Source organism: Brachypodium distachyon, chromosome 4, assembly GCF_000005505.3.
Source record: "Brachypodium distachyon strain Bd21 chromosome 4, Brachypodium_distachyon_v3.0, whole genome shotgun sequence".
NCBI lineage: Eukaryota > Viridiplantae > Streptophyta > Magnoliopsida > Poales > Poaceae > Brachypodium > Brachypodium distachyon.
The window spans coordinates 7,178,589-7,205,216 of record NC_016134.3 but is presented as its reverse complement, the minus strand read 5'-3'; the positions used below and the strand labels follow the sequence as shown (position 1 = coordinate 7,205,216).

Sequence of the window (26,628 nt, the reverse complement as noted above, 5' to 3'; positions counted from 1 at the left end):
CTGAGACCTGAAAAAACTTCAGTCGTCGAAAATCAACGAGAGACAAGCGATAGAAGAGTTGATCGGATGTTGAGGAGGCGCAGATCGGCAACGCCTGCAACGACAGGATCAACACGGCGGCGGCGGCGTGGAGGGGGTCCAGCGATGCGGCGGCTGTGGCATGGTGGAGGGGATCCGTCGACACGCGGCGGCGCGGTGAAGTGGATCCATTTGCGCGCTGCGTCGAGGGGAACCAGCGGCGCGATGGCGGCGACGAAGTTGAGGCGAAGCAGCGGCACGACGACGGCGTTGAGGGGATCCTGCGACGCGGCGGCGGGAGCCAGCGGCAACGACGGTAAAAATCCAGCATTCTTTGTTCTGATTGATTGAATTTTCTTGTGAATTACATGGGTTTTATTGGTATTTATTGATTTGATCCGGTTTTGGTGGTGCTCTGCTCTGAAATTTTTCATAAGTCCTAAAAAGAACAATTTGCTCGTGTTATTCTCCCAAACACTGAACCAATGGTATTTTTGATTCGCCGGTAATTTCGGACACACTAAAATACGCTTGGAAGTATTTGCAGCTGGAGAGTTTTACGTAGCTGCCAAGCGGGGCCTCACGCTATGATTTGCAAAGAGTGCATCGGTGTTTTTGATTCTTGCTTAAAATTTATCCTAGTATTATTAGTTTCTTTGGCATCTATACAATTTTGGTCTATGTTTAGGGCCTCTTTGATTCATAGAAAAATCATAGGAATAAGAAAGTTTTCCTATAGAGACACTATTCATCCATTTGATTCAAAGGAATGGAGTATAGGAAAAACACAGGAAAATTTCCTTTCATCCCACTTTCAAAAGAAACACACATGATTTCTACCATCCACCACCTAGACCTCTTTTTTGAATTCCTTTGCACAAACAACAAGACAATGATATTTAGTGGCATATGAACACTAAACCTTTACTTTTGTTGGTGGTTTGACCTTAATTAACCATGTTGATTAGGATTCCCGTGTTTTTCTTGTTCCTGTGAATCAAACACCAAAGTCTATTCAATTCCTGTGTTTTTCAATCCTCTGTTTTGCACATACAATCCTATCATATTCTTGTGTTTTTTCTATTTCTACATTTTCAAAATCCTGCGAATCAAAAATGCCCTTAGTTGGTGGTCAAAAATTTGTTCCAAAGGAATTTTTTCAACACTAACACTCACATCTCCCTTCAAAAAGCCTTAACCAATTTTTTGAGTAGCCAATAATTAACACAAAATAGTAAGACACAAATAAAATCCTTAACCAATTTTTTGAGTAGCCAAATAGTCAAGAACCAAACACATATGACACGTATGATATGCCTCCGAAAACTTTTTTCAGGTTTGCGATATCTGCACATGCACGATTAGTGGTCAGATTAATATAGACCAGATACTCCTATTTGGGTAAAAGAACACACACTGCGCACGCAAACTTCCCCCAACTCACCGCTGCCGTCCGGACTCCCGAGTCCCGACCGTGATGGCGGGCTCAGGAGGAGGAGGTGCCCCCGCCGCTGCCGCTGCGCTCGCCGTGACCCTCCTCCTCGTCTGCCCCCTCTCCGGCGCGATCCAAGGCTCCTCCACCTCTCACGCCCTCTGCCGCGCCGGCGCCAACGCCGGCGGGCTCTGCGAGCAGCTGCTCCTGCCGCTGGGCTACCCGTGCACCGAGCACATCGTACGTACGTTCTCTCTGTTGTTATGTACACATAAACACATATTTTCTTCTCCATCCTCCCATTTCAGTTCCTCAATCATCACTCGTATGCATTTCGTGTCAGTCCCGTACCAATCTCTGCCATTTCCCGTAGCGAAGCTGAAGGGTTACTTGCTTGTTGACTTATCCGGTTGGAGTTGAGCCACAACTGTCTCTGTCCGGATCACAATCGAACAGCTAGTAATCAAGATCGTTCGGCGAGAATCGATTTGTCCGTACCTAGGTTTGCGTTCCGTACAGTTACATGGCAGTGTTCTTCTGCAAGTCTTATCTTCTTGCTAGGTGAAGTGGTGGAGATACTGTTCCTATTCGTAGGAAGAATAAATTGGAAGAGTGTGTTTCAAGTGAATTAGAGCAGTGGTTACTTGTGTCATGGAGCTCCTTTACTCTCGGGCAACGTATATCGTGTCCTTTGTTTCAACTCCAAGCAAACAACAAGCTTACTGGCTGATTGTGTTCACACTCCACCACTTCACGTCCTAGTTTTTGGACATGACAGGCTTTGTTCAATGCATTGCCAATATCTTTGACTCTTTCTGCGCATTCTTTGTTAGGTTCTACTTTATATGTTGCATCATGTATCCTTTTGCAATTCTATGTGTCTTCATTCTTTCAAACTTCATAACAATCACTTTACTGGTGCTACCTGAACGTTCTATAATATAGTTGTATTATACCATAAAATTTGCCTAACAGAATAAGTGAGTACATGTTGCCTCTAGCATACTACAGAGGAGACATTGCCTCTAGTATACTACAGAGGAGACAAGCTGTGATAAATGATAATTCCTCCATCTCCGCAAGTCCGTATAGAAGGCCCGCATGGAGTTTTATGTCAAGCTTTGATCAATGATTAGACAAATAATATTTGGCATATGTATATAAAAGTTATACTATTAAAAATGTTTTTAATACGAATCCAATGATATCACTTTCATGTCATAATAATCTCATGCTACTAATCTAACTATCGGTCAAAGTTTGGCCCAATATTCTGTTCAGGCCTTGTATACATGGATATAGGGAGTACTAGGTACGATAAACTAATAGTCTTCTCTTTGCAATGGATATGCGGTTTTCTTTTGGGCCAACTACGGAATATTATCGTGTACTTGTATTTTGTTGGACTCTTTACTGGTACCACTGCGATCGAATGTTTTACACACCATCATCATCTGTATGTATATCAGGATGGACAAGGCTGCCTGCAGTTTGGTAGCCTCTGTAGTACGCTCGACAGTACACAATGCATTACCAAACAATCCAATAACTTCCCTGTACTTATTTCTGTCATTAATTTTTGTAGTAGGGATAAATCCAAAAGAAACCTTTATGCAGTGACATTGTTTTTGTATAAAGATCTAATTTAGCTCCATTGCAGGTTGAAACAGGTGATGGCTTTCTTTTGTCTCTTCAGCATGTTCCACATGGCAAAAATGGACTTGCAGACAATACTGGACCTCCAGTTTTTCTTCAACATGGTCTTTTTCAGGTTTTTCCTCATTACAACCGTTGTTTTTATAAGCTTTTGGCCTTATTGTGTTGATCTGCATCACCGTAATTTCTTTCCTATTTGTATGGTCTTTGGATAATGGAATTCTTATTAAAGTTATGTTTATACACTTGACAATTTTTGGGCATCAGTTTCTATTTTCAATTATATTTCTTTGTCCAAATCTTGGACAGGGAGGAGACACATGGTTCATAAATTCTGCTGAACAGTCACTTGGATATATCCTTGCTGATAATGGCTTTGACGTTTGGATTGGGAATGTCCGTGGAACACGTTGGAGTAAAGGCCATTCAACTTTGTCTGTTCATGATAAGGTGAATGAACTTCACAGGAAAATACATATGTAACTCTTTGTTTTTCTGCAAAGTGAGAAATACATATGATATGTACAGTGAACTTTCTGACTTGAGTACTTGACAACTCACCCTATTGCCTGATTGCAAAAATTGTACAGAGTTATCTCTACGGATCCTGGAAGTTACTCAAAATGAACATTTACATTGTTATAATGTGGATTAAATTGTTTAAGATATCTACCGTTGGTGCTTCAAGCCATCACAACCACACAGAGCATAAAGTGTTCTCTAACCATGATCCCTATGGTTTAGGCTCCACTTGGCACAGGGATAGTTTTTCCTAGTTTAGGATATAACTGCTAGTTGTTAGCAGTTTTGAGCCATAACAGCATAGAATTTGTAAAAGCTCTTGTAATTAACTAGATTCCATTGTGCAGCACAGAAACTGCAAACTCGTTCTAGTGTTTAATTCTGACTGAATCCTGTTGGAACTTTGTAGCTTTTCTGGGATTGGAGCTGGCAAGAGCTTGCTGAATATGACCTTATGGCCATGTTAAGCTATGTATATACAGTTACACAGTCCAAAATTATTTATTTGGGGCATTCACAGGTAAATATATTTGTGGTTCGAATGAGAAAGGTCTACTGAGTCTAATTTTTTAATTACTAAATGAACATTTTCTTTTCTTATAGGGAACTATTATGGGTTTAGCTGCATTCACAATGCCTGAAATTGCAAAGATGATTAGTTCTGCTGCACTTCTTTGTCCAATTTCTTACCTTGATCATGTTAGTGCAACTTTTGTTCTCAGAGCAGTCGGCATCCATCTTGACCAGGTGATATACTATTCTTTGAAAAAGTCCACCAAATAAATACCAGTAACTTCGAACTGATTTATGGTGCTCTTTGAACTAGATGCTTCTTACTATGGGCATCCATCAGCTGAACTTTCGGAGGTACAGCACTAATTTGCCTACCCTCCTCCCTCACCACCTACCCCCTTTTTATTTTCCATTTGAGTGTGATTGTAATTTTTCAACTCGAACTTGGTGAACAGTGATTTGGGGGTTCAAATATTAGATTCTCTGTGTGATGATGGACATCTGGACTGCAATAATATGCTGTCTTCGATAACAGGTTTTTGCATTATCACTTCCGTATTTATTTTGTACTTGCTGTAGAAGAAAGATGTGATGGCCCCATTTGATGTTGCTTCACGCTTGAGTTCTATTATCGAAACATGGACTATACAAGTACTAGAACACGGACATTTCGACTACAAGAAACCTCCTTACATGGAGGATTTCCTTACAATTATAGACGAATGAATCCAATTATAGACTTGCCTAACTGAATAGATAAAATACCAAACAACCTAATGGACCTATATCATATATTCCTACATAACTAATAGGGTGAACTGCCCTCTTATCTCAAATACAAACTGCATATAGATAAAGCACTGTATGTGTGGATTCCAATTCTAGAAGGCTCTGAAAGTGTGGAGCAGTTTTGTGTGGCATTCTGCAAATCAATAGCACATATAGCCCTAAAATGTTCAACTACTTTTCGTAGTAGGTTTCACCACTTCAGTAGGACAGAAAGGACTGAACTTGAGTACCTCTCCTGCAGCTCCAGAGTGCAATTTGATTTTAGAGAAAACTTTGTCATGGGTATAATACAACTATTTGATATATTTGATATTTAAGAAAGTACTAACTAATAGCCCTTGGAATGAAAGGAATATCTGTTTTGTTTCAGTATGACAGTAATAGTAGAATTTGCATGACATGACACAAGAGCAATGGTTCTCTTTCAACACTTGTGATATGGTGGCACAAAATTTAGATCTCAAAAGGAAGTAAGCTTGGCTGTTTTAAGATGTTTAGAAATTTGGACTGACACACTTTAGCCAAGTTAGAAAAACACTTGACAACAGACTTCTGCTGTGGTGGTTGCTTATGTGCGATGTCATATTTGAACTGGATTATTTATTATTATTTTAATATATTGCACATGCTTTTTCAGGGGAAAATTGTTGCTTCAATGCATCACGGATTGACTATTACTTGGAGTATGAACCTCATCCATCATCAACTAAAAACTTGCATCATCTTTTTCAGAGTATGTTTTCTCATGTCTAATTCTGTAGTTGCTTAGGGAACAATGCAATATGTATTGGAACATTAGGTTCCAGCTGAGCGTTGCAGACAATGTCGTTATGCTTGTTTTTGATTGAATGTGGCGCTATGTGGGCTGACCGTGGACGTGCCCATCTGCACCCTGAGGCGTGAGGATTTCTATCACGTCCCCCCTACTACTGGGTCATGGTTGAGTAGCTAGTAAACTTAGAGAAGGATTTCAGAGTTCGTTGCAGATAGAGGGCTCAATTTGTTTTATGGGTACTTTTAGGAAAACAGTCTACAGACATCAGCCCAGCTGAGAAGTTGATGGATTTGCAAACTTGGATATGAAAAGCATGATACTACGACTCTCAGCATTGATAAATGATAGTACTAAGTCATTCAAACCTCAACATTTACTTCAGCTCACAGTGGAGAAAGGTTTTTGTTTGTTTATATTGCAAAAATAAAAAAAACTGCCTGAGTACTTGTGCTATCATCTCAAGCACAATTCCAAATGGGGAAAAAAATGGTCAAGTACCACTAAAAGATGCCCAGTTTTGTTATGTACTATCAAAAGATTTTGGGTCAGTTAATGCCATCGAAAGTTCTTATCAAAATCCAACTAAAATATACTCTTTGCGTTTGGACCAGCATCGAAGTATCCTACAGGATAAATCAACCCAAACAACTCTATAGAGTATCCTTCTGCTAGTATCCTTCTGCTAAAATCAGGACAGTTTTGTGCAAGATGGATAAAGATGAAACCATGTTTTCCTGAGTTCAGGTGTACCACATACTTTGCAGTAGTGTTATTGCTTCTAGCTCCTTTCTCCAAACATAACTTCCATGGAGTATTACTTACAGAAAAAGCTACTGGATACTTGCGATAATCTTTTTATTGCTTGATTTGCTCTATGGTGCAGTGATCAGGAAAGGCACTTTCGCGAGGTATGACTATGGATTGTGGGGAAACCTGAGGCGCTACGGCCGGTTGCAGCCTCCTCCGTTTGACCTAAGAAGCATTCCGGAATCACTGCCAATGTGGATGGCATACGGAGGTCTTGATGCATTGGCTGATGTAACGGATGTTCATCGTACCATCAAAGAACTGAGATCTATGCCAGAAACGTTGTACATTGGTGAATATGGCCACATTGATTTTGTTATGAGCGTCAAGGCGAAAGATGATGTTTATGTCGACTTGATGAGGTTTCTTAGGGCAAATGGATGGCACAGCAGCTACTAGCACATCCTTGTGTGTGCTCACGCAATATCTGTACAGTAATGTTTCATTCTTCTGTGTCATCTGGTTTACGAGAATGACAGTACCATTATATAAGCATTGTACATCTCAAAAGAAAAACGAATCCATTATGAAATTGTATATAAGCTTGTTGAGGTGTGCTGCGTATTCAGTCACTTGTCTGACCATTCGTTTGTGATACTACAAAAAAGTTTGTACTCCGTCTGTTCATTGAACTGTCCCACTGCTATTCACTAGGTTGAATATTTATAAGCCATCTAGGATGAAGAAAAGAAATGTGCAGGATGACCTCTCAAATGGAGCATGGGTCGACCTTTGCCTTTGACCTTGTTTGCCCGTTTAGTTTTGGTAACTTTGCCCTCCTATTCTATTTTTATTTGGCATATTAAATATACTTGGTCAGTCCCAAAATAAGTGACGTGGACATGTCACTTATCTGGGAACTGAGACTTATCTGGGAACTGAGGGAGTACTATCTTTTCCTTTTACGGTAAACATAAATAAATAAAATGACAATCATTTTAGATACAACATAGAGAGACAATGTATTGATAATGCTGTATCTTATCAGTTAAATCATATACTGATAGACTAGCAACCATCATTTTGTTTTATTTGGTAGAATTGAAATCAATCTTTTCACAAGATTTCATTTGATTGAATTTGAATTCCGGATTCAAAAATCAGGTTTATCTGCTGCATGAATTTTGTAGCATGAGAGAGAAATCCAGATGAACGGTGCCTTTTAAAGAAGAATTGAGGTTAGGCATAGATTAAGATTTTATGTTATTTTAGATTAAATTCTTTTACCTATTCCACGCGAGCTAAACAAGTTTTGGTTCTGAAGTCCCAAATAAATACCGTACAAGTTCCTAAAAAAAATAAAAAAAATACTGTACAATGATTTGAGGTCCAAATTATGGGAGCCAAAGGAGCTGTGAAAGACCATGCACGGAAGCCCGTACAAATCGATCCAACGGCTAGAGATGCACTGAGGACAAGGAGAGAAGCACGAGTTTTCTGAACGGCGTCGACAATGGCGGCGTTCCTCTTACTCCGAAGACAGGTCGGCGGCGCGTTGCCTAGGCTGCAACAGCCGTACGCCAGGCTATCCACCGCAGCAGCTAGGCAGGACACTCTAGACGCTGGATGCACCGGCAGCAAGGAGGACCGGGGGAACAAGAACCGGTGGAGGGAACTCCCACCATTCGCGCCGCTCGACATCACCGCTGCCGCGAGAGCCATTTTAAGAGGGAAAGGCGGAGAAGCTGAAGAGACCTCCAGCTCCACGGCGATCAGGTGGGTCCGCCGGTGCTGCCCCGACCTGCCGGCCTCGCTGGTGCAGAAGCTCTTCCGTCTCCGCAAGGTGCGCACCACATGCTCGACCAAATGCACCATTAAAATTGATTCTACGGAGAAGAAAAAGGAGATGTTTAGTGCCTAATTTGTCCACGATTATCTAATTGTTCGCTCCTATGGGTGATAGATTTGTTGTTCCGTTGGATTTCTGCATCTGCCTGCACAAAAATGTTTCAATTTCAATTTTTCTTCGCAAAAAAATGTTTCAATTTCATTTGTACAAAAAAGGCTTACTTTTCTGGATTACAAGGCAGAACTTACTACCAAAAGAATACCGTACTTACCTCAACATTCATTTCCAAAAGAAGCCTTTTTCCCAAAATCGGAGCTGGCATGGCTTATTTCAGGCAACACTGCAGGCTTAGTGCCTTTATCCTGCTGACTGAAAGGATGGCTAACAGCTTGGGGGCCAACCTCATGCTGTATCACTTGTGGTATGGTACATACCTATTGAAACAACACTGCATGGTAGGAAAACAAACCCATAGTATTGCTATATATTACAGGTTTAGGTTTCACTAGGTGGCTCATATGAACATATTTTTTTGTTTTTCTCACTAGATGTATGTTTAGGACTTATATGCATGCAGTAAACAGTTAACAACCATAAATCTACTGGATGATAGAAAAGGATACTGTTGTGTCATGCACATTGATCATATATATGCTTGGAAATATGTTATATTTGTTGTATTAAACTCGGAGGATTGTGTACCAATATTGAATAAAAGGCCATCAAGCCATCAACAGTTAAAGGCGAATTTCTGATTAATTAAAGTTTTTTCCCTGCAAAAAAAAAAGAACTGTTACTAGAATTATCTAAAGTTGATTGATTGTGCATGCACAAATATGCCGAAGGGCAAAGCATCCTTATTTGATTAGCAAAAATATGACTTGAAGTGGCGGAAAACTGTCTAGACAGTAATTTTGCTGGAGAGTGTTAGGGTCCCAAACCCTAACCCGATTAAGAGCATTCATTGTTTAGGGCATGAAAGTTTACTGTCAAGATTACATGCATATTAGGTTGCTGTAAATTAGCATTTTACTTTGTTTTTACTTTTTAATTATTTAAATACCACAAGTTGTATGTAGCAAACCTGATAATTTTATGTTCTTCTTATTACTCTTGAATGACTACTGTACGCATATGATCTATTTATCTCCATGAGCGCTGTGATGTTACAACTTTTTCTAAGAGGATATTAATTGTGTCGTGATTGTGCCAGGTTAAGAAGAATGCTCTGACTGCTGAGACCTCTTCCACAGATGCTAGTGCTGAGCAATTCCAGTTGAAAAGGGTAACAAGCATACGTGAATTAAAAATACATGGCAGTCTGAATTGTTAACTTGACCTGTAGATGCTTTGCCATTGTAAATTTGAACTAAAATAACGACAAGAATTTAGGATCGGAGGGAGTACCATTTTTAGTTCACTACTAGTAAGGTGCCCGTGCGCTCCTACAAAATATAAAGAATAATCAAGCACTTCTTCCGTCCCATATTAACTTATTAAGTGATGAAATATTACATGTATCTAGACCCTTTTTGGGTATAGATATATCCATATTTGGACAAATTTGAGTCACTTAATATGAGACGGAGGAAATATTATTTTTGTTCGTGCTTTCAGACGAAATCTTAACACTCTCTTAAAGTATGTCATTGGGACCATTGACATCATCTCAAGACCACCATCATTTTGTTTAAATATACATTGATTTAAACAAACAATAAGACATTGTAGAAGTTAATTTCAGGAAAGATTAATAGTATCAAGTTGAAGTTGTCAATGTTCATAACTGATAACAATGTATTTTAATTGATAGTGAAAAATAAAAGGTTTGATGAACACTGATTTTGAAAGGGCAAGTACTTTGGAATGAGGTAGTATAAAATAAGCTGAGATATGACTTGAAACATGATGAGATATTTCGGGTAATCATCCAAGGTCATATAGTTAATCTTCAAATTACTGTCCCCAAGAGCAGAAAGCCGTTGTAATTTATTGAAGTGAACTGCTTAGCTTCAATTTTGGGAGTGCTGAAAGACTATAGGTTAACACTTAGGGAATAAGGAATCCAGTCTCCCATAAAATTTCAGTACGTATCTTTCGCCACACAAAGTTCATATTGATTTTCCGGTCAAATAGTTCAAAGAGATATGAAATGTAAAATGAATAGACTCCCAGCACAAGGTCATATTGATTTTCCGGTCAAAAAAAGCTCATATTGGTTTGAGAACAGACTCCCAGTTCGTCAACAGATGCTTCAATAATCAATACCAACCCTCGGTGCACAACCCATCAACACCTTGTGTCTATTCCAGACATGGTGAAGAAAAAAAACAGAACCGAACTCTGTTCAGTCATCAGAGCACAACAAGCAGGTCCTGCAAGCAGCTCCATGCCATTGGCAATTTTTAGTCGCCCTCCTCTGTCCTGGTGGCACACAATGAAACGGTTATGTTATCACAAAGGCGCTCCCGAATTGTCCTATTGCTGAGATGATGTTAGCAACAAACCAGGGAATTAAAAAAAAACCATGACAGTCTAAATTAACAAACAAATACCCCTAGCAAACGGTTTAGGCAAAAGAAAAAATGCATTCTAGCAACCATGTGGTTCTTTGACACTTTCTGTAACGATGTGCTAGCACCCTACTTGAGGCTAAAGAAGATAAGTAAAAGGTAATTGCATGGAAGTATTCCAGAACAAGTAAAAGGTAATTGTATGGAAGTATTCCAGAACAGAGAACTCTCGCAAAGAGTGACATGTATTTTTACCATAGACTCGAGATGCCAGATAAAAACTGTTATGGAGAAACATTGAAGTGGCTATATTCTTCAATTTTATTCGAGGGGAAAAGCTAAATTTAATACAATATGACGAAATCAGTGACAAATCGAAAAATCAAATTTTCCCGCATACAAAGTTAATGATAACCAAAATAGCAGAACTGGTGCTGGTTAGTGAGTGCTTGCACAAATACTGCTACTATTTGATTTCGCTTGATTACAAACCCTTTGACATATACATATATTTCCAGAATTGTCAAGAAGTTTAAACAGTTTGTCTTGCAAGAAAATTTGAATGCACATGTAACATTTACATCAACATAAGAAAAGTCAGTATGAGAATATATGCCAAATAATGTACACTGATATGTGGACTTCAGAAACAAAATTCTCATTTCTATGCTATGTAAAAGCATAAACTTAAAAAGATTTTTAGCAGAATGTAAATGATATTACAGAATATAAGGTATTTAGACGGAAGTAATAAAATAAAGGGTTTCACTTTGAATGCCTTACCGTGTTCAATTATCCTGCACATTAAGTAGGAAGCAATAATCTGATCACCATAGCATGTGATAAACACAATATAAAGATTGATTCGGGTTTGACGTAAATAACAAGATTTCAGAAAGTAGATGACATGATCAAAGTAGCATGTGAGCATCATAATTTAGAGTGTGGTTCAGCTCAGATGCAAATAATCAGGTCTCTCACTAAGCAAGATTAATAAGTCAGGAAGAATATGTACATTTGCGCAAAAAAAGAGGAAGAATATGTACAACAATTGTAACTCAGCTAAGCCCGTGCGGTGCTTCATGGTATCACTCCACGATGGACTCACGTCGAGTACTGAACCAGCGTAAGCACATCATAGAAGAATGCCATGTTCTCCAGCTGTGTTGCACACATCAATGAATCGCACGTTACATCTCAGTAAGTGAAATCACGTTACATCTCAATGAGTGAAATCAGGGGCACGTTTACAGAGAATGGGTCACTGTGTTACCTCCTTGTCACCCATTGCAGCTTTCATGTATCGAATGATGAACATATAAATTTGGCACTGAACTCTGTCGGTTGGTTTCATTTTCAATAAAATGGAGCCGGGGAAGGGTCCCTGATTTTCTAAAAATGCTGAACATATACACCGTCAGAACTGTAAAGTTCCACTGGAGCTTGTTCAGTGTGGACTTTTCCTTGCTCATGACCTGCTCTCTGCTAAATGCACAAAAGTTCCTTAACGTGTAAATATAGTTCATGCTTGATGTACATAATGAGGTTTCACAAGCAAGTCTCATCAAGTTTTATCTGACACACAGCAGTTATGAGCTTTTGGTGTAAAGAAAGTTTGATTCTAAGCCAAAGAATTGAATCTAGCTTCAGCCTGGACTGTAAAGGATAGTTCTAAAGATTTAAGATAGTAATGCATACATAAGCCACATGTGTTAGTGATAGTAATGCCTATCAACTAATCCATGAAAGAAGGCCATTCATCAAAAGTTGCATCCTAAAGGATTAAGATAGTAATGCTTACGAAAGCCACATGTGTTAGACCTATCTTAAACGGTTAACTCAACAGACTTTACATGAGAATTACATTTACAGGACTACATCAAGCTACAGAGAAAAATCTTATCCTAAGAAACGGTTCCATTGAAAACCGAAAAATAATTTTCCTGCTATATGGAGGCACTGAAAAAAATAAACCTGACAAATATTTTTGATCAATTGCAGCCTCGGACTTAGAAAACAACATTTGGTGAGCTCCTAGAACTTAAAAGTAATTAACATCGATACCACTGCAGCTGGTAAGAACTTGACTTGCAGCTTTCAGTGAAAAGGAAACTCGAAATAGTGAGCATAGAATATTACTTGTCCCCATTAGCGGGTTGGATATTTAAACTGTACCTTCCCTTTAGCTTTTCCCATTTTGAGACAGAAGAAAGCATAATTTAGTGACAACTAAATCTGGTATAGCTTAGCCGAAATCATGTCATTATCTACTCTGCAATAATTATACATTGCACTGAAAACAAGAAAGGTGTCAATTGATCCTAGCGAATAATGAAGGAAGGTATCGATGAGATAAATTTGGGCAAGGTAGGTAATTTTGAGGGCATTACAACACTAATGTTACCCATAAGAACCAACAACGAAGAAAAGACTTTTGTAACACTACTGATTTCACAAAAGGGAGTTGGTCCGTGATTTCACTCATGAGACCATAAAGTTACAAAAACCTTAAACAAAGAACCAACCATTATTGGCTAATAATAGCAATACTGCTAACAAGTTCATTCATAGGAAACCGATTTCTGAAATTGAACAGCACCAAAGCTTTAAGATTGCATTTGTTATAAATTCCTTGGAAAGTATTTATTAAAACTCATGGGCATCACACTTATAGGCTCCACAATTACAATGACAATAAGTAATATCAACAATTTCAGTCTTGAGTCAGATATCCTTAGGTTCAAAACTCTTGAAACAAACCTGTAGCGCTTGACGTATTTCAATGACCAGAACCAAGCAATTACTGTCTGAGTCACTTCTCCTCCGAGTATAATTGTTTTACTATGAACTACAAGTACTACCAAACAATAGTTTCAGACTACACATCCCAACAAGGAATGCAAATTAGTAGCCAGAGGGAGTATGATGACGAGTTTCACCAAAAGTAATTATTTTACTAAGCAATTACCAACTCGAGATTACCAACTATCTGAGACGGGTTGGGGTGGGTGGGTGGGGTGTAGATGGGTACCTTCCAGCGTCGGTGCTTGGCGGCCTTCTCCTGTTCAGCAGCGCGCACGACGCTGTCGTCACGGGTGCGAGGGTAGGCGCACAGGGCGTCTCTTCGCCTGGGGTAGCGGTGACGCGAGGAAGCAGCCAGGGCCTCCGGGGCTGCAGCGTCGTCCTCGAATGAGAAAGAGAGGGCGGCGGGCTTGGGCCTGATCCATCCGTGCCCACAGCTGGATACCTCGTCATTACCGCCGATTTCCTTCCTGACCGACCCCGGCTGCTGGAGCGCTTGGAGGATCCGCGTTGTCTTCTATGATTGGGGCAGAGGGAAGGGGTTAGGGCCTGCTCTGGCGGCTTGCGGAGTCGCCTTCCACAGATGAGAGATGGGGCGGAGGGTGGCTGGGTGGGCTAGGACGGAGAGAGGCGTGCTGCCGTGCTGAGCGCCTCAGCGGTGGCCGACGACGGCGTGAGATTTCCAAGGGAAGCTCAGATCGGATGCGATGGGAGGTGGAAGGCGAAGGCTAGCCCCACATGTAAGCATGAGAGGGTGTGGTGCGACGTACCACCACCACCAAATGGTTTTTTTAGAAGAGTAAAGATACGTCATACTTTGCTGGCTTGCATATGCTAAAATGTTATCAGTATACCCGTAAAAAAAGTTATCAGTATATACGTGAATAATACCACTCATTGAATTTGTTGAGTGAGATAATAAATTAGAAGTTCACCTTTTTTTTCTCCTAATACTTAACTGATAAACTTGGTAGCTTGTTACCATGGTTGATAAGATGCATTATAATCACTCGCAGTCGACATGACCAGATAATGACACATAACAGTGGAATTAGTCAGAGGTAAAACCCAAATTTATCAGTCATTCTCACTCATATTTGTTGATTGAGATAATAAATTTCAACTTCGTCTTTTTCCCCCTCATAGTACTTAACTGAAAAACTCGGTAGGTTGTTACCGTGGTTTATAAGAGGCAATATAATCACTTGTCAGTTCACTTTACCAGATAATGACACATAGCAGTGAATTAGCCGAAGAGGTAGTGTAAAACCCAAATTTATCAGTCATTCTCACTTCTGTCATTACTGGAACTGCACATCTAATCTTTGTCCTTTTTGCTGCATGGTTTAACCCAGATAAATATGAGGGAATTCGTTGAGCTTCAGTATTTGTTTTTTTTCTGCCCTCATTATCCCTATGATGGTCTCTTTCCATTATTTCTTCATGCAGACATATCACATTGTTCTATACTACAAGGCTTGAATCCTTACAGTGCATTTTTTTTGACCGAAATCCTTACAGTGCATTGTTGAGATATGTATTGTCTTTCGGTTTCGTTACTGCAGAATACAAATGTGGCCCCAATGTAGGGTACATGATGAGATTATAGAGCACTGTCAATTTTAGTCAGTACTATGCCTGCCTGATGAGATAACAGAGCACCTTTTTTTACTGGTTCTGAGTGCTCTCAGGCAGTGTTTGACTTTATCTCATTATTGAAGGTTTCAGCCAAAGATTACCTACTGCCTGGTGATACCCTCTTTCTACCTGTTAATATTCAAGAATCTTCTGTTGCTGAGAAGACCAGGAAATTTGATAACAGGAATGAGATTGATTTTTTACGTAGCCTTGAGATTTATAAGGTCTTCTTTTAGTTTTTCTTTAAAAAATATGTTAATTTGCTTGGATAGTAAATGATCTCCATTTGTTTTTGAAATTATTTCAGGATAAAGCCATTATTGTGATCAACAAACCCCCTGGAATGCCGGTGCAAGTAGGTAACTTTATGCAGGTTTATTTCTTTCCTGAAGTTTCATAAGATGTTTCCAGTGCTTTGATAAAGGTTTTTTTGGTTTCTGTATATGGAGGGTGGTGTTGGCATAAAAAATAGTATTGATGTATTGGCCCCGATGTTTGAAGAAAATTCTTCTGAAGCACCTCGCCTGGTGAGTTCATTACAGTTCAGTTGTTACTTCTAGCGAAAGCTGCAAACACGGAAGTATTGCACAAGCCTGCTGTATCTTTTTCATTTGCAAAAGAATAGTACTCCCTCCGTTCCTAAATATAAGAAGTCCTAGGTTTGTCCTAAGTCAAACTTCTTCAAGTTTGACCAAGTTTATAGAAAATTATACTAATATCTAAAATATCAAATGAGTCCAGTATGACTATATATATAATGACAGATTTAATAAAACTAATTTAGAGTTCTAGATGTCGGTAGAATTTCCTGTAAGCTTGGTCAAACTTGAATAAGTTTGACTTAGGACAAAACTAGGACTACTTATATTTAGGAACGGAGGTAGTACCATATTAAATGAAACTAGAAGTCTCAGATTTCCAGTATCAGACCTTTTAAAGTGGTAAGTACAAATTTATAATTTGGTTTGATGGTCCTTTACTCCTTTTGTCTCAGAGCTTACATTATACACACTGCTGATTCTCAAGCTCAAAATAGATAAAGCTCTCCAACAAACTATCATTAACCTCATCTTACACTTGCTAATGATAACGCAAAAAAAATGAGATAAAGATGATAGAATAGGAAATGGAGAACTGAACAGAGTTCTTAAAATCACCCTTGCATCTGTATGTACTAATTTACTCCCTCCGTTCCTAAATACTTGTCGCTGTTTTAGTGCAAACTTGAACTAAAACAGGGACAAGTATTTAGGAACGGAGGGAGTACATGATAGCTTTAGGGAAACGCAGCATATATTATCTATTACTCCAATCTTCCATCACCACCAAGTCCGCCAACATTCTGAGAGTGGTTTTAGATTCCTTCATTCTTTGAAGCTGGAATCGACTTCTAAACACCGGCACTTGTTTGGGATTTGCTGACACACGCACACGCTGCATTATTTAGCAGATGTGCAATAGAGCATTGCAAAGTTCATGGTGATTTGTGAGCGGCGATCAGCTAAATAAAATTTTGTGATGTCTCCTCAAATGCCCACCAAGTATCATGCAACCAATTTTGCCTTGTTTTACAGGCTGCATATCAGGGCCACTAACCCTCTCCATATCAAGGCTATCTATGTCATAAGTGCTTGCTGGTAGGGGAATCATGTGCTACTCAACTAACTTTAATTTAGAACATTATTACAAGAACATAGAATAAGTGTAGCCGCCACTGTGATATCCCCTCTTTACACCTCATGTGCTGGTTAATGTAATGATGTACAGATTACAGAATGAGTGCTAGTGAGAATTGATTTAGTTCAGTGCATTTTTTATGGCCATTAAACTGTTCTGAGCTCTGTCTGGTTTCTGAACTTTCTGTTGGTCCAAATTCAACAGAGGTTCTACACTCCTGAAAGTAAATTGCACAAGTCTTAAAGCAACACAGTTAGTACTGGAGCTGTGGGAGGTTGCATCAGACCCTCAATGTGATTCTAAAAATTTGAGGTTTTCACGTTTTGAGGGAGTATATAACCACATGTTATTGGTGTGAGCTAAATCAAAAGGATTAAGGCATAATCTAAGCATTGTAACAAAACTAGCTAAATGCAAGCACGTTGTTCAAATGCTTATTATGTTCTCATATTGCCTAATTTATCTCAAAATATATGTCAAATCAACTATAATCAGAATATTATGATCCATATATCTATCACATAGAATGGATGTCAACTATGGTGATTTCTACCAATCTAGGGTAGTCTCGGTGGAATGAACGGACGACCACCAACTCATATCTCTATGAGTAAAGAAAAAGATAATAATATCAAAATATACGCCAAATCAACTATAATAAGAAGATCATGACCCGTATATCTACCACATAAAATGGGTGGCAATTACGGTGATTTGCCACCAATCTTTGGAGTGTTCTCGGTGGAATGAACGGGCAACCACCAACTCAGATCTTTATAAGAGTAAAGATGATGATAATGATTAAGGTAGTGTTGTCGGCTGTGGCTGCTAAACTATTTCATTCAGAGGAACGCAAGAGGTTTGTCAAGGTAGACCCATCTCAGTTCTGTGAACACTGTATTCTGAATTTTTTATTCAAACTAATAAAATCGTAATTATCTGTTAGCATTTTATGTTAATATTATCATGTAAATTAAGACTGTGTACTATATACTTTCGATAAGTAGCATATTCTGTTTATTCGTGTGCAAGTTATCACGGAGTTGTGTTGTTTCAATAATCTACTTATTGGTGTTGATGTATGCAAGAGTTGCATGTCTGCTGACTCTCTTATTTATTTCACCAGGTCCACAGGCTGGATAGGGATTGCAGTGGCGTCCTTGTTCTGGGGAGAACTCAACTTAGCGCTTCCATTTTGCATGCTATATTTCGTGAGAAAACTGCTGATGCTTTAGCTGATGTAAGTTTGTTTCTAACCAAAAAATATAGGGGAGGCCCCGACAGTAAAAATTTATTAATAAAGGAAAAGATAATTATAAGAATGTAGATTTACAAGAGGGGAGTAAAAGAGAATGTACATGGGTTATAGGGTTGGGGCGGGGGGGGGGGGGGGGACTCGGAGAGGTAGAGGCTAAGAATTATGAAGGAACCAAAGTTTGAGAGGAGCAGCAAGCTCCTCCTTCATTCTAAAGGAGGGAAGGTGGAGGTCTTTTCTGAAAAGGAAGAACCAAAGGCCTAAACTAGGATTTACTCCCTCCGTCCCATAATTCTTGTCGCGATTTTAGTTAAAATTTGTACTAAAATCACGACAAGAATTATGAGACGGAGGGAGTACATTATAAAAAATTCTCCACTGCATTGCTTCCAAATGTGCTAAGTATAGTATTATCTTCTACCTTTTTCTCAATGATGCTATTGAATTTCATATTATATATTATGCAGCTCCATGGTTATTCATGTACTTATCTTGATACCGAAATCTTTCATGTGAAGGGTACTCAACAAGTGTTGCAAAGAAAATACGTTGCACTTGTTATCGGAACACCTAGACATTCCAAGGGTTTATTGTCGGCTCCACTTGCGAAGGTTTGTAAGAATATATGTTGCTATTCCCTTGCTGTTTCTATTTAGCCTGGATCTTTTTTATCGTTTTGAAACGTGCAGCTTTGTGACAAAAGATTCAGAAATAGACCATGAGTTCAAGTCGATACAACAGATTTGATTTGTTGTTTTATTTTTAATTAATACAAAACTAATTGAGTGATGACAGGTGATTCAGTTATAAAATTTGAACACACATGTATGTATTTGCCAACTTGTATAGTGTAGGTGGGAGATTGTGATCTTGATAAATTAAAGGAGTATGGGGCAATCTCCTCTATCAGCAAGTTAGGCATTACTCTGTCACTGTCTTTGATCCATCTCATTCTGAGAACTCTTCTTTATTTCCCATGCCATCATTTGTTCATCCAATAGATCTTTGTTGTGCTTGGCACTCCATCCGATTATTTTTATAAAGCGCAGTTTAGCTTGGCATGGTCTGTAAATTGAGCTTTGACATTTCTTGTATCATATTGTTCAAGAGTTAAATGTACCACAAACTAACTTTTTGACTCACTTGCCAAGGTAGTACTTATTCTAGGAAAGTTTATATTTGAGTGCTAAAAGTACAATGAGTCATCAGAGTCTCTTCTCAGTTCCTGTCCTCTCCACCAATTGGCGAATTCGTTTGTGGCTGCACAGCCATCCCGGCGCGGTTCGTTTACTACTCGTGAGCGCTCGTTGGACTTGTTAACGGTAAAAAAAGAGTAGCCTGCACCGCTTGGTTCGTTTACTGCTTGCAAGTTCTTGTTAAACTCGCTAACAGAGTAAAAATAAAAGCAGCACATTACCAAATAAATTGCAAGCAAAATGGGCAGAAATGATTAAGGATTACAAGCAACAGCCATAGCTAGTGCCTAGTGGAAGCAATGAAGCATAGAGCAGCCATAACTACTACAGGCTTACAGTACAATATGTCAGTATGCAGGCAACATAGAGGCACTGATAACACACTAACAATTAACGAAGTAACATGCATTGAGCCATTGAAGCATAGGACTATTGGAGGAGCCTGCAGCCATAGCTTAATAGCTACTGCTACCAACTCAGGTTCAATCTTCTGACAACTAAGCATGTTCAACACTTCAAGAAGTTAAACCAAGCATAAACACATAATCAATACTACAGTACTCCAGTCATAGCATAAAGTAAAGGTTCAACAAGCAGAAGCCTTAAGTCTAGTAGTAGTGCCAGTCTTCAGTGTCCAGTCTCCAGTCAACTGTGCCATGATAACAGCAGCAAAAAAAGAAGCATAACATCGTCGTCGCTATCATCTTCCTGCCAAAAGTAATGCCATTTTAGTTTGCACAAAAGATAAGATTGTACTCCCTCCGTCCTGAAATAAGTGACGTGGTTTTGTATAGATTCTTATACAAATCCACGTCAGTTATTTTAGGACGGAGGGAGTACTAGTGTAATAGAAGAGACTAGCAGCTAGTAAACTTACTTCTATTAATGTAGGCTTTATGATGTTAACCTTTGAACCTTTAATGAAGCTTGAAGCACAAACTAGTTCCTCAACCATATTAGGGCGAAGTTAGTTGCGGTAGTCATCTAGAACTCTACCTCTTGTAGGGAATGTGGACTCTGAAGATACACTTGTTACTGGTATAGTCAATGTTTGTTTTGCCATTTTTTAACAATAGGAAACCTATGAGCATTCAATCTCCACCAATGAAGACCTCAACAATTTTGTATCCTCAATGGGATGATTTTTATCCTCCGGATAGCTTGTCAATTCAGACTTGCTCGGGTTTGCATTCCTCTCTGCCACGAATGACTTCAAACCACTAAACAATGTAGGCATGGTAGTCGACCTACTAGAACTTGCACTTAGTCTAGACTGTCTCTGCTCATTGCTCTCACCATTCTTATCTTGCTGTTGCATCTCATAGTTGGCAAACAGATCAAAGAATTCATTTTTTTGTGTCCTCTGTCTCACACAAGTCTTTCTCCTCTCCATACAGCTCCTTAAAACACTACTCAATGAGCCTCAACTTAAATCGAGGATCAAGAATACAGGCAATCACCATGACATTGTTCTTCTTTTTCTTTTTGATCCCAGTAAGTCAGTGGCTACCTCAGCAAATTAAGTCAAGATGGGTTGAATAGTGCGAAACAGACTCCAATCTTTATTAGTAGGCTTCCATAGATAATTAGGATCCACTAAAGCATACTCATTCAAAGCTGCGCTGTACTGTGTAAGAGCATCCGGCTTTCTGTTAGTACACCTCCATCTTGTTGCTATCTACGCATGACCCTTTTCCAATTGGGATATTCAGAAACTTGCAAATACCCATGAATTTACGCATGCGTGATGGTGATTTTTTCAAATATTTCACAGTCTCTCTAAGTTTGCCAATGAAAGGTTCATGTGATGCAATACCATCTTTGACTATTAAATCGATTGCATGTGCACAACAACGAACATGAAAGTACTCAGGTATAAAATTACATGAATTCCTAGCAGCAAACTTGCCCACCAAATTAACATCATTTGAGGAAGCATTATCCATGGTCATTGTGATTACCTTATCCTCTATCTTCCATTCTAGGCAGCAGTCAAAAACAACTTGAGATATCACGATGGCCAAGTGTGGTGGATCTAACCCAACGAAATTAAGAACACGGGTTTGCATACACCAATCATCATCTATGAAATGAGGAACCACAACTAGGTAAGCACAAATTGTGGTTAGAACTGTATAGATCACATGTCGAACTTGTGGTTTCAATAAACCTAAGTTGCTTCTTGAGTCTTTTTGAAAAAGAAAACCTTCATGCTTTCAGCCCGAATGGTCTTTCTACCAATAAAATATCTACTCATAATTTCAAACCAAAATTTGTGCTACCTAGTTGTGGTTCCTCATTTCATAGATGATGATTGGTGTATGCAAACTTGTGTTCTTAGTTTCGATGGGTTAGATCCACCACATTCAAGCATCGTGATATCTCAAGTTGTCTTTGAGTGCTGCCTAGAATGGAACATAGAGGATAAGGCAATCACAATGACCATGGATAATGCTTACTCAAATGATGATGTTAATTTGGTGGGCAAGTTTGCTTCTAAGAACTCACATAATTTCATACCTAAGTACTTTCATGTTCGTTGTTGTGCACATATAATCAATTCTAATAGTCAATGATTGTATTGTACCACTGAAACCTTTCATTGCAAAAACATAGGGAGACTGTGAACTATTTGATAACGTCACCATCACGCATGCTTAAATTCATGGGTATCTGCAAGTCTCACAATATCCCAATTGGAAAAGGGTTATGCCTAGGCGTAGCAACAAGATGGAGTTCTACTAACAGAATTCTAGATGCTCGCATACAGGGCAGCTTCGAATGAGTATGCTCTAGTGGATCCTAACTATCTATGGAAGCCTACTAATCAAGATTTTGTGCTTTATTTCACATTATTTAGCCCATATTGACTTCAGGTGCTGAGGTAACCACTGTCTTACGAGTATCAAATTACCATACTACCAACATCTTTCATCCATACATCTTAGATGTTAAGATTGTTGTGAACACATATGTTGTTCGAAGGCAATGCTTGATAAATTTGATTATCGGGACATCAGTTCTGGTGAAGAACAGCTATATGATAATCGGAGAGACAAAAGAAAGAAGAACATTGTCATGGCCTCGGTTTAAGTTGAGGCTTGTGTAGTGTTGTTTCAAAGAGTTTTATGGAGAGGTGTAAGGCTTGCGTGAGCTAGAGTACATAAAAAATGAATGATTTGATCTATTTGCCAATTGATTGGCCAGGAGAAAGAAAAATGAACCTTCAATGAGATGCAACATCGAGATAAGAATGGTGAGAGCAATGAGCAGAGACGGTCTAGAAAAAGTGCAAATTCTAGTGGGTCAACTACCAAGTCTACACTGTCTAGTGGTTTTAAGTCATTCTTGGCCGAGACAAAGGCAAACCCAAGTAAGTCTGAAATGACAAGCCATCTTGAGAATAAAAATCATCCCATTGAGGATGCAAATTTCAGAGTTGTTGATTGGTAGAGGCTGAATGCTCATAAGTTTCTTATGTTGAAAAAATGGAAAAAAAAATCAGAATATACCAGTAACAAGCGCATCTTCAGATTCCACATTCTCTACATGAGGTAGAATTCTAGATGACTACCCTCACTTCGCCCTAGTATGGTTGAGGCACTTGTTTATGGTTCAAACTTCATTAAAGATTCAAAGGTTAATGTCATGAAGCCTACAATAATTCAAGTTTACTTGCTGTTAGTCTCCTCTATTACACCTGTACAGTTTTTTTTTCTTTCTTTTGTGCATTACTAGAACACATTACTTTTTGCTGGAAGATGATAGTGACAATGATGTGGAGCTCATACCATTTCTTGAGTCTTCGGTGGAGAGCAACTAATGCACTTGTTATGCTTGCTGCTGTTATCATGGCACAATTGAGTGGAGATGAAGTACTACTAGTAGACTTGAGGCTGCTTCTTCTTGAACCTTTGTTTATGCTATGACTGAAGTACTTTTTAAGTGGTTATGCTTGGTTGAACATGCTTGGTTGTTGGTTGATTGAACCTGAGTTAGTAGCAGTAGCTATTAAGCTATGGCTGCTCGTATAGTCCTATGCTTCAATGGCTCAAGTAGTGTGCTGCATACTAAAATATTTGTACTGTAAGTCTGTGATGGTTATTAATTTATGAGTAAAAATACATTGGAAGTCCTAATTCTATTTTAAAGGTGTCAAGTTAGTCCCTAAACTTTGAAAATGCATGTTTGGGTCCTAATCCTTTTTTAAATGTTCATCACATGTCCTAAGTGTGTATCTCCGTGTTTGACTGGGTGACGTGGCGGTTTGACCAACGCCACGTATGCCCAGGCCCACCTATCGGGTACCACTTGCAATCGTATACTTGCAAGATACCCACTACTTCTCTGTTCTTCCTCACACACCCTCCCTCTGTCTGCTCTGCTCTCCTTCAACCCTAGCCGGCGGTAGCAATTTGGGTGGACCGGTGGCCTCAACGGCGATTAAGGGAGAGAAGAAAACTGCAGCGACAGTGGTGGCCAGAGCAGCAGCTCATCCTGCAATGGAGATCCCTCCATTTCATACCGTAATGTGGTTGCTGTGTGCCCAGGAGCCGCCTCACGGGTCCATCTCACAGGAGTGGCCCGCGGGTCCGCTGCCCAACACTCCCGCCGGAGGAGCCCGCATCTATCGCCGCTTCGCCGTTGCGTCGGCTTCACCTGTGAGGTGGGAGAGGGAGGGGCCGCGAAATGGAAAGATGAAACATGCTGGGGGTTTCTGAAAGATGACAATCGACGTGGTAAACTGACAAGTGGGCCCAGACCTACGTGGAATTGGTCAAACGACCACGTCACCTGGTCATGCGGGCACATAAACCACTATGACCTGTGATGAACAACTTCAAAAAAGATTAGGATCCAAACGTGCATTTCAAAGTTTAGGGGCTAACTTGGCACCTTTAAAATAGAATTAGGACATCCAGTGTATTTTACTCTTACTTTATGGATGCTTCATTGCTTCCACTAGGCATTAGCTATGGCTGGTTCTTGTAATACTTAATACTTAATCATTTCTGTTGTTCTTCACTAGCGTGATCCTTGATCATTTCTGCCAATTTTGCTTGCAATTTTTTTTTGGTGATGTGCTGCTAGCATGCTGCTCTATTTTTTACTGTTAACGAGTGCTCGTGAGCAGTAACCAACCAAGCTGGACATGCTGCTCTTCTTTTATTGTTAACGAGTTCAACAAGCAGTCGACGAGCACTTGTGAGCAGTAAACGAATTGAGCCTACCGAGCCGAGATCTTAAGATTCGAGCTTTAATGAACTGAGTCGAGTCGAGCATGCTCGTTAGCCAGCCCTAACTATGTGTGGTAAGCAGGACTACTCGCGTGCCCTCTCAGGTCTGCCGGGGCCATCACCCACAATAGTTTGGGTCACACCGAATCTGGCTTGCTCAGTGGGAGGGATGAGGTGTGTGGTCCCTCATGCCTCGGTGGCATCTTTGGCAATTGTTCGACAATTTGTAGACATTGTTGATCCACCTTCTTTTTGAAAGCAACGGTTGGGTCTTTCTATCAATGCATTGAGACACAAACTCTGTTTTCTTGAAAAAATAAATCTATTGATACAAATTTTGTACCACGAAACCTATAGATTGATGGAGAAATTGCTGGTCAAATATAAAAAGTTTAGTCTTAAATTTTACGGGTGCCCTATAAAAATCAAAGGGGTCTCTGCTTTTTTACAGGTTTTATTACAAGATGGCAAGTCTGAACGTCTGACTGTTAAGGCGGGGCCAAATACTACTTCTGTCCAGGATGCTTTGACAGAGTACCGGGTGATTGAATCTTGCCCCCAAGGTAGGCAAGTTGATCTTTTCTGTTGAGGAACAAACATTACATTTCAAAATATAAGGCATATTAGGCTTCTTAGAGACAAAGCGTTGACCAAGAAAAAAGAATTACTTTGTTAATATGTGGTTTATGTGACGTAAAGTTGGTTTAATGGACTTATCAAAAGTACTTACCTATAGTTGTGATTTTATATCACATAAACCACATGTTAACTAAGTAATTCTTGGTTGAAGTGTTGTCTTGACAAAACCTAATATGCATTTTGTGTGAAAGAGAGAGAGTACCAACTAACTGCCAAATGTTATGCGCAAAAAACAATTGGGAAATTCAGTTATTGGAAACCAGAGCATAGACAGCAAGGTAAATTGTAATGCATAGGTAAAACTTAAACATTAATTTGGCACAATTGCTGATAGCATTTTGAATGTTTTCAAGCACTACAGTTCAATCTTTAGGTTGCCAAGAATGATGATAGTAATTGTATCTTAGGTTCAGCAACCATAGTATACTGCAGAACTGTACTAGGTGATTTCAATAACTTCGTTAGTTTTTTGTTGGTATATTTTCAGTATCCAACAAACAAAGTAATGCAATATATAAGTGTGTTGAGTACAAAAGAAGGAGAAAAATATGTCAATATGATCTGGAGTACTATTACAAATTACTTATAGTTTCGCACCACTGGAGTGTTAACTATATCATTGGGGGTTGCTAATGGTTGTAGGGTTCACTTGGTTAGAACTGTTTCCTCTTACTGGAAGAAAGCATCAGGTAATTTCAATACCAACAGTTATCTTTCAACAACATTTTACAAGGTACCGATGATCGCACTCAGCACTAGAAAACTGATCCCTTTTCTGCTGGAACCCACCCAGCTCCGAGTCCACTGCGCAGAGGTTCTTGGAACGCCAATAGTTGGAGACTACAAGTACGGACGTCAAGCTCACCAGAACTGGAGCCCTCTCCCCGCGCCGCAAGCCATTGAGGAGGAATTGCTTAAGAAACGGAGGCTTCCCTTTGGTCTTGTCCTGGGAGGTGGAAGCGTCGTGGAGGAGCAGCCTCAGTTGCATCTACACTGCAAGCAAATGGTGCTTCCTGATATCTCAGCTGCAGTCCAAGGACTGCAGTCTGAAGACGCCGATCGCGATTTCTCGGATCTTGAAAAGCTCAGCTTTGTTGCCCCATTGCCGCAACACATGCGGCTGAGTTGGGAGGTTTTGAAGTCTGTAAACAAGTAACTGAAGAGTGCCATCTTGAATCTGTTTAGTGTTTATCATGCTGTGACATCTGACTATGATGGGGATGATGTTTTGCACAAGATAACCACAGAAGCTTAAGCAAGAGACCTTTTTGATATTTTAGATTTAACTATTTTAAACTTGTAACATCTTTTTCTTTTGTTATGGAAACAACTTTTTCGACCTGAAACCTTCCTGCTTACACTGTTTCATC

General features: G+C 39.5%; 2 protein-coding genes and 1 long non-coding RNA gene across 4 annotated transcripts; 2 read left to right on the top strand and 1 right to left on the bottom strand.

Moving 5' to 3' along the window:
* The first annotated feature begins 1,422 nt into the window (after positions 1 to 1,422).
* On the top strand, positions 1,423 to 7,129 carry LOC100822366 (triacylglycerol lipase 1). The gene is made up of 9 exons (XM_003576677.4): positions 1,423 to 1,690; positions 3,111 to 3,221; positions 3,416 to 3,556; positions 4,038 to 4,148; positions 4,232 to 4,375; positions 4,455 to 4,495; positions 4,597 to 4,676; positions 5,568 to 5,663; positions 6,589 to 7,129. Exons 1-9 carry the CDS (start codon positions 1,496 to 1,498, stop codon positions 6,909 to 6,911), a joined length of 1,242 nt encoding a protein of 413 aa, XP_003576725.1. The 5' UTR covers positions 1,423 to 1,495; the 3' UTR covers positions 6,912 to 7,129.
* A 752-nt stretch (positions 7,130 to 7,881) lies between these two features.
* LOC100821438 (RNA pseudouridine synthase 4, mitochondrial) lies at positions 7,882 to 26,604 on the top strand. 2 transcript variants are annotated; one of them, XM_003576675.4, is made up of 10 exons: positions 7,883 to 8,295; positions 9,515 to 9,586; positions 15,338 to 15,478; positions 15,562 to 15,609; positions 15,704 to 15,781; positions 18,058 to 18,171; positions 18,705 to 18,797; positions 25,071 to 25,182; positions 25,901 to 25,947; positions 26,052 to 26,604. In XM_003576675.4, the coding sequence occupies exons 1-10, from the start codon at positions 7,966 to 7,968 to the stop codon at positions 26,412 to 26,414; spliced, it is 1,398 nt and encodes a 465-aa protein (XP_003576723.1). In that variant the 5' UTR covers positions 7,883 to 7,965; the 3' UTR covers positions 26,415 to 26,604. The 2 variants fall into 2 exon arrangements, with proteins under 2 accessions (XP_014758562.1, XP_003576723.1); XM_014903076.2 differs by lacking the exon at positions 15,338 to 15,478 and having other exon boundaries at positions 7,882 to 8,295.
* Positions 11,658 to 14,349, bottom strand: LOC104584406. Its single transcript, XR_002960445.1, has 2 exons — positions 12,088 to 14,349; positions 11,658 to 11,975 (listed from the first exon to the last, which is right to left on the bottom strand). It is a non-coding gene; the product is annotated as an uncharacterized LOC104584406 (long non-coding RNA).
* Positions 26,605 to 26,628: the final 24 nt, after the last annotated feature.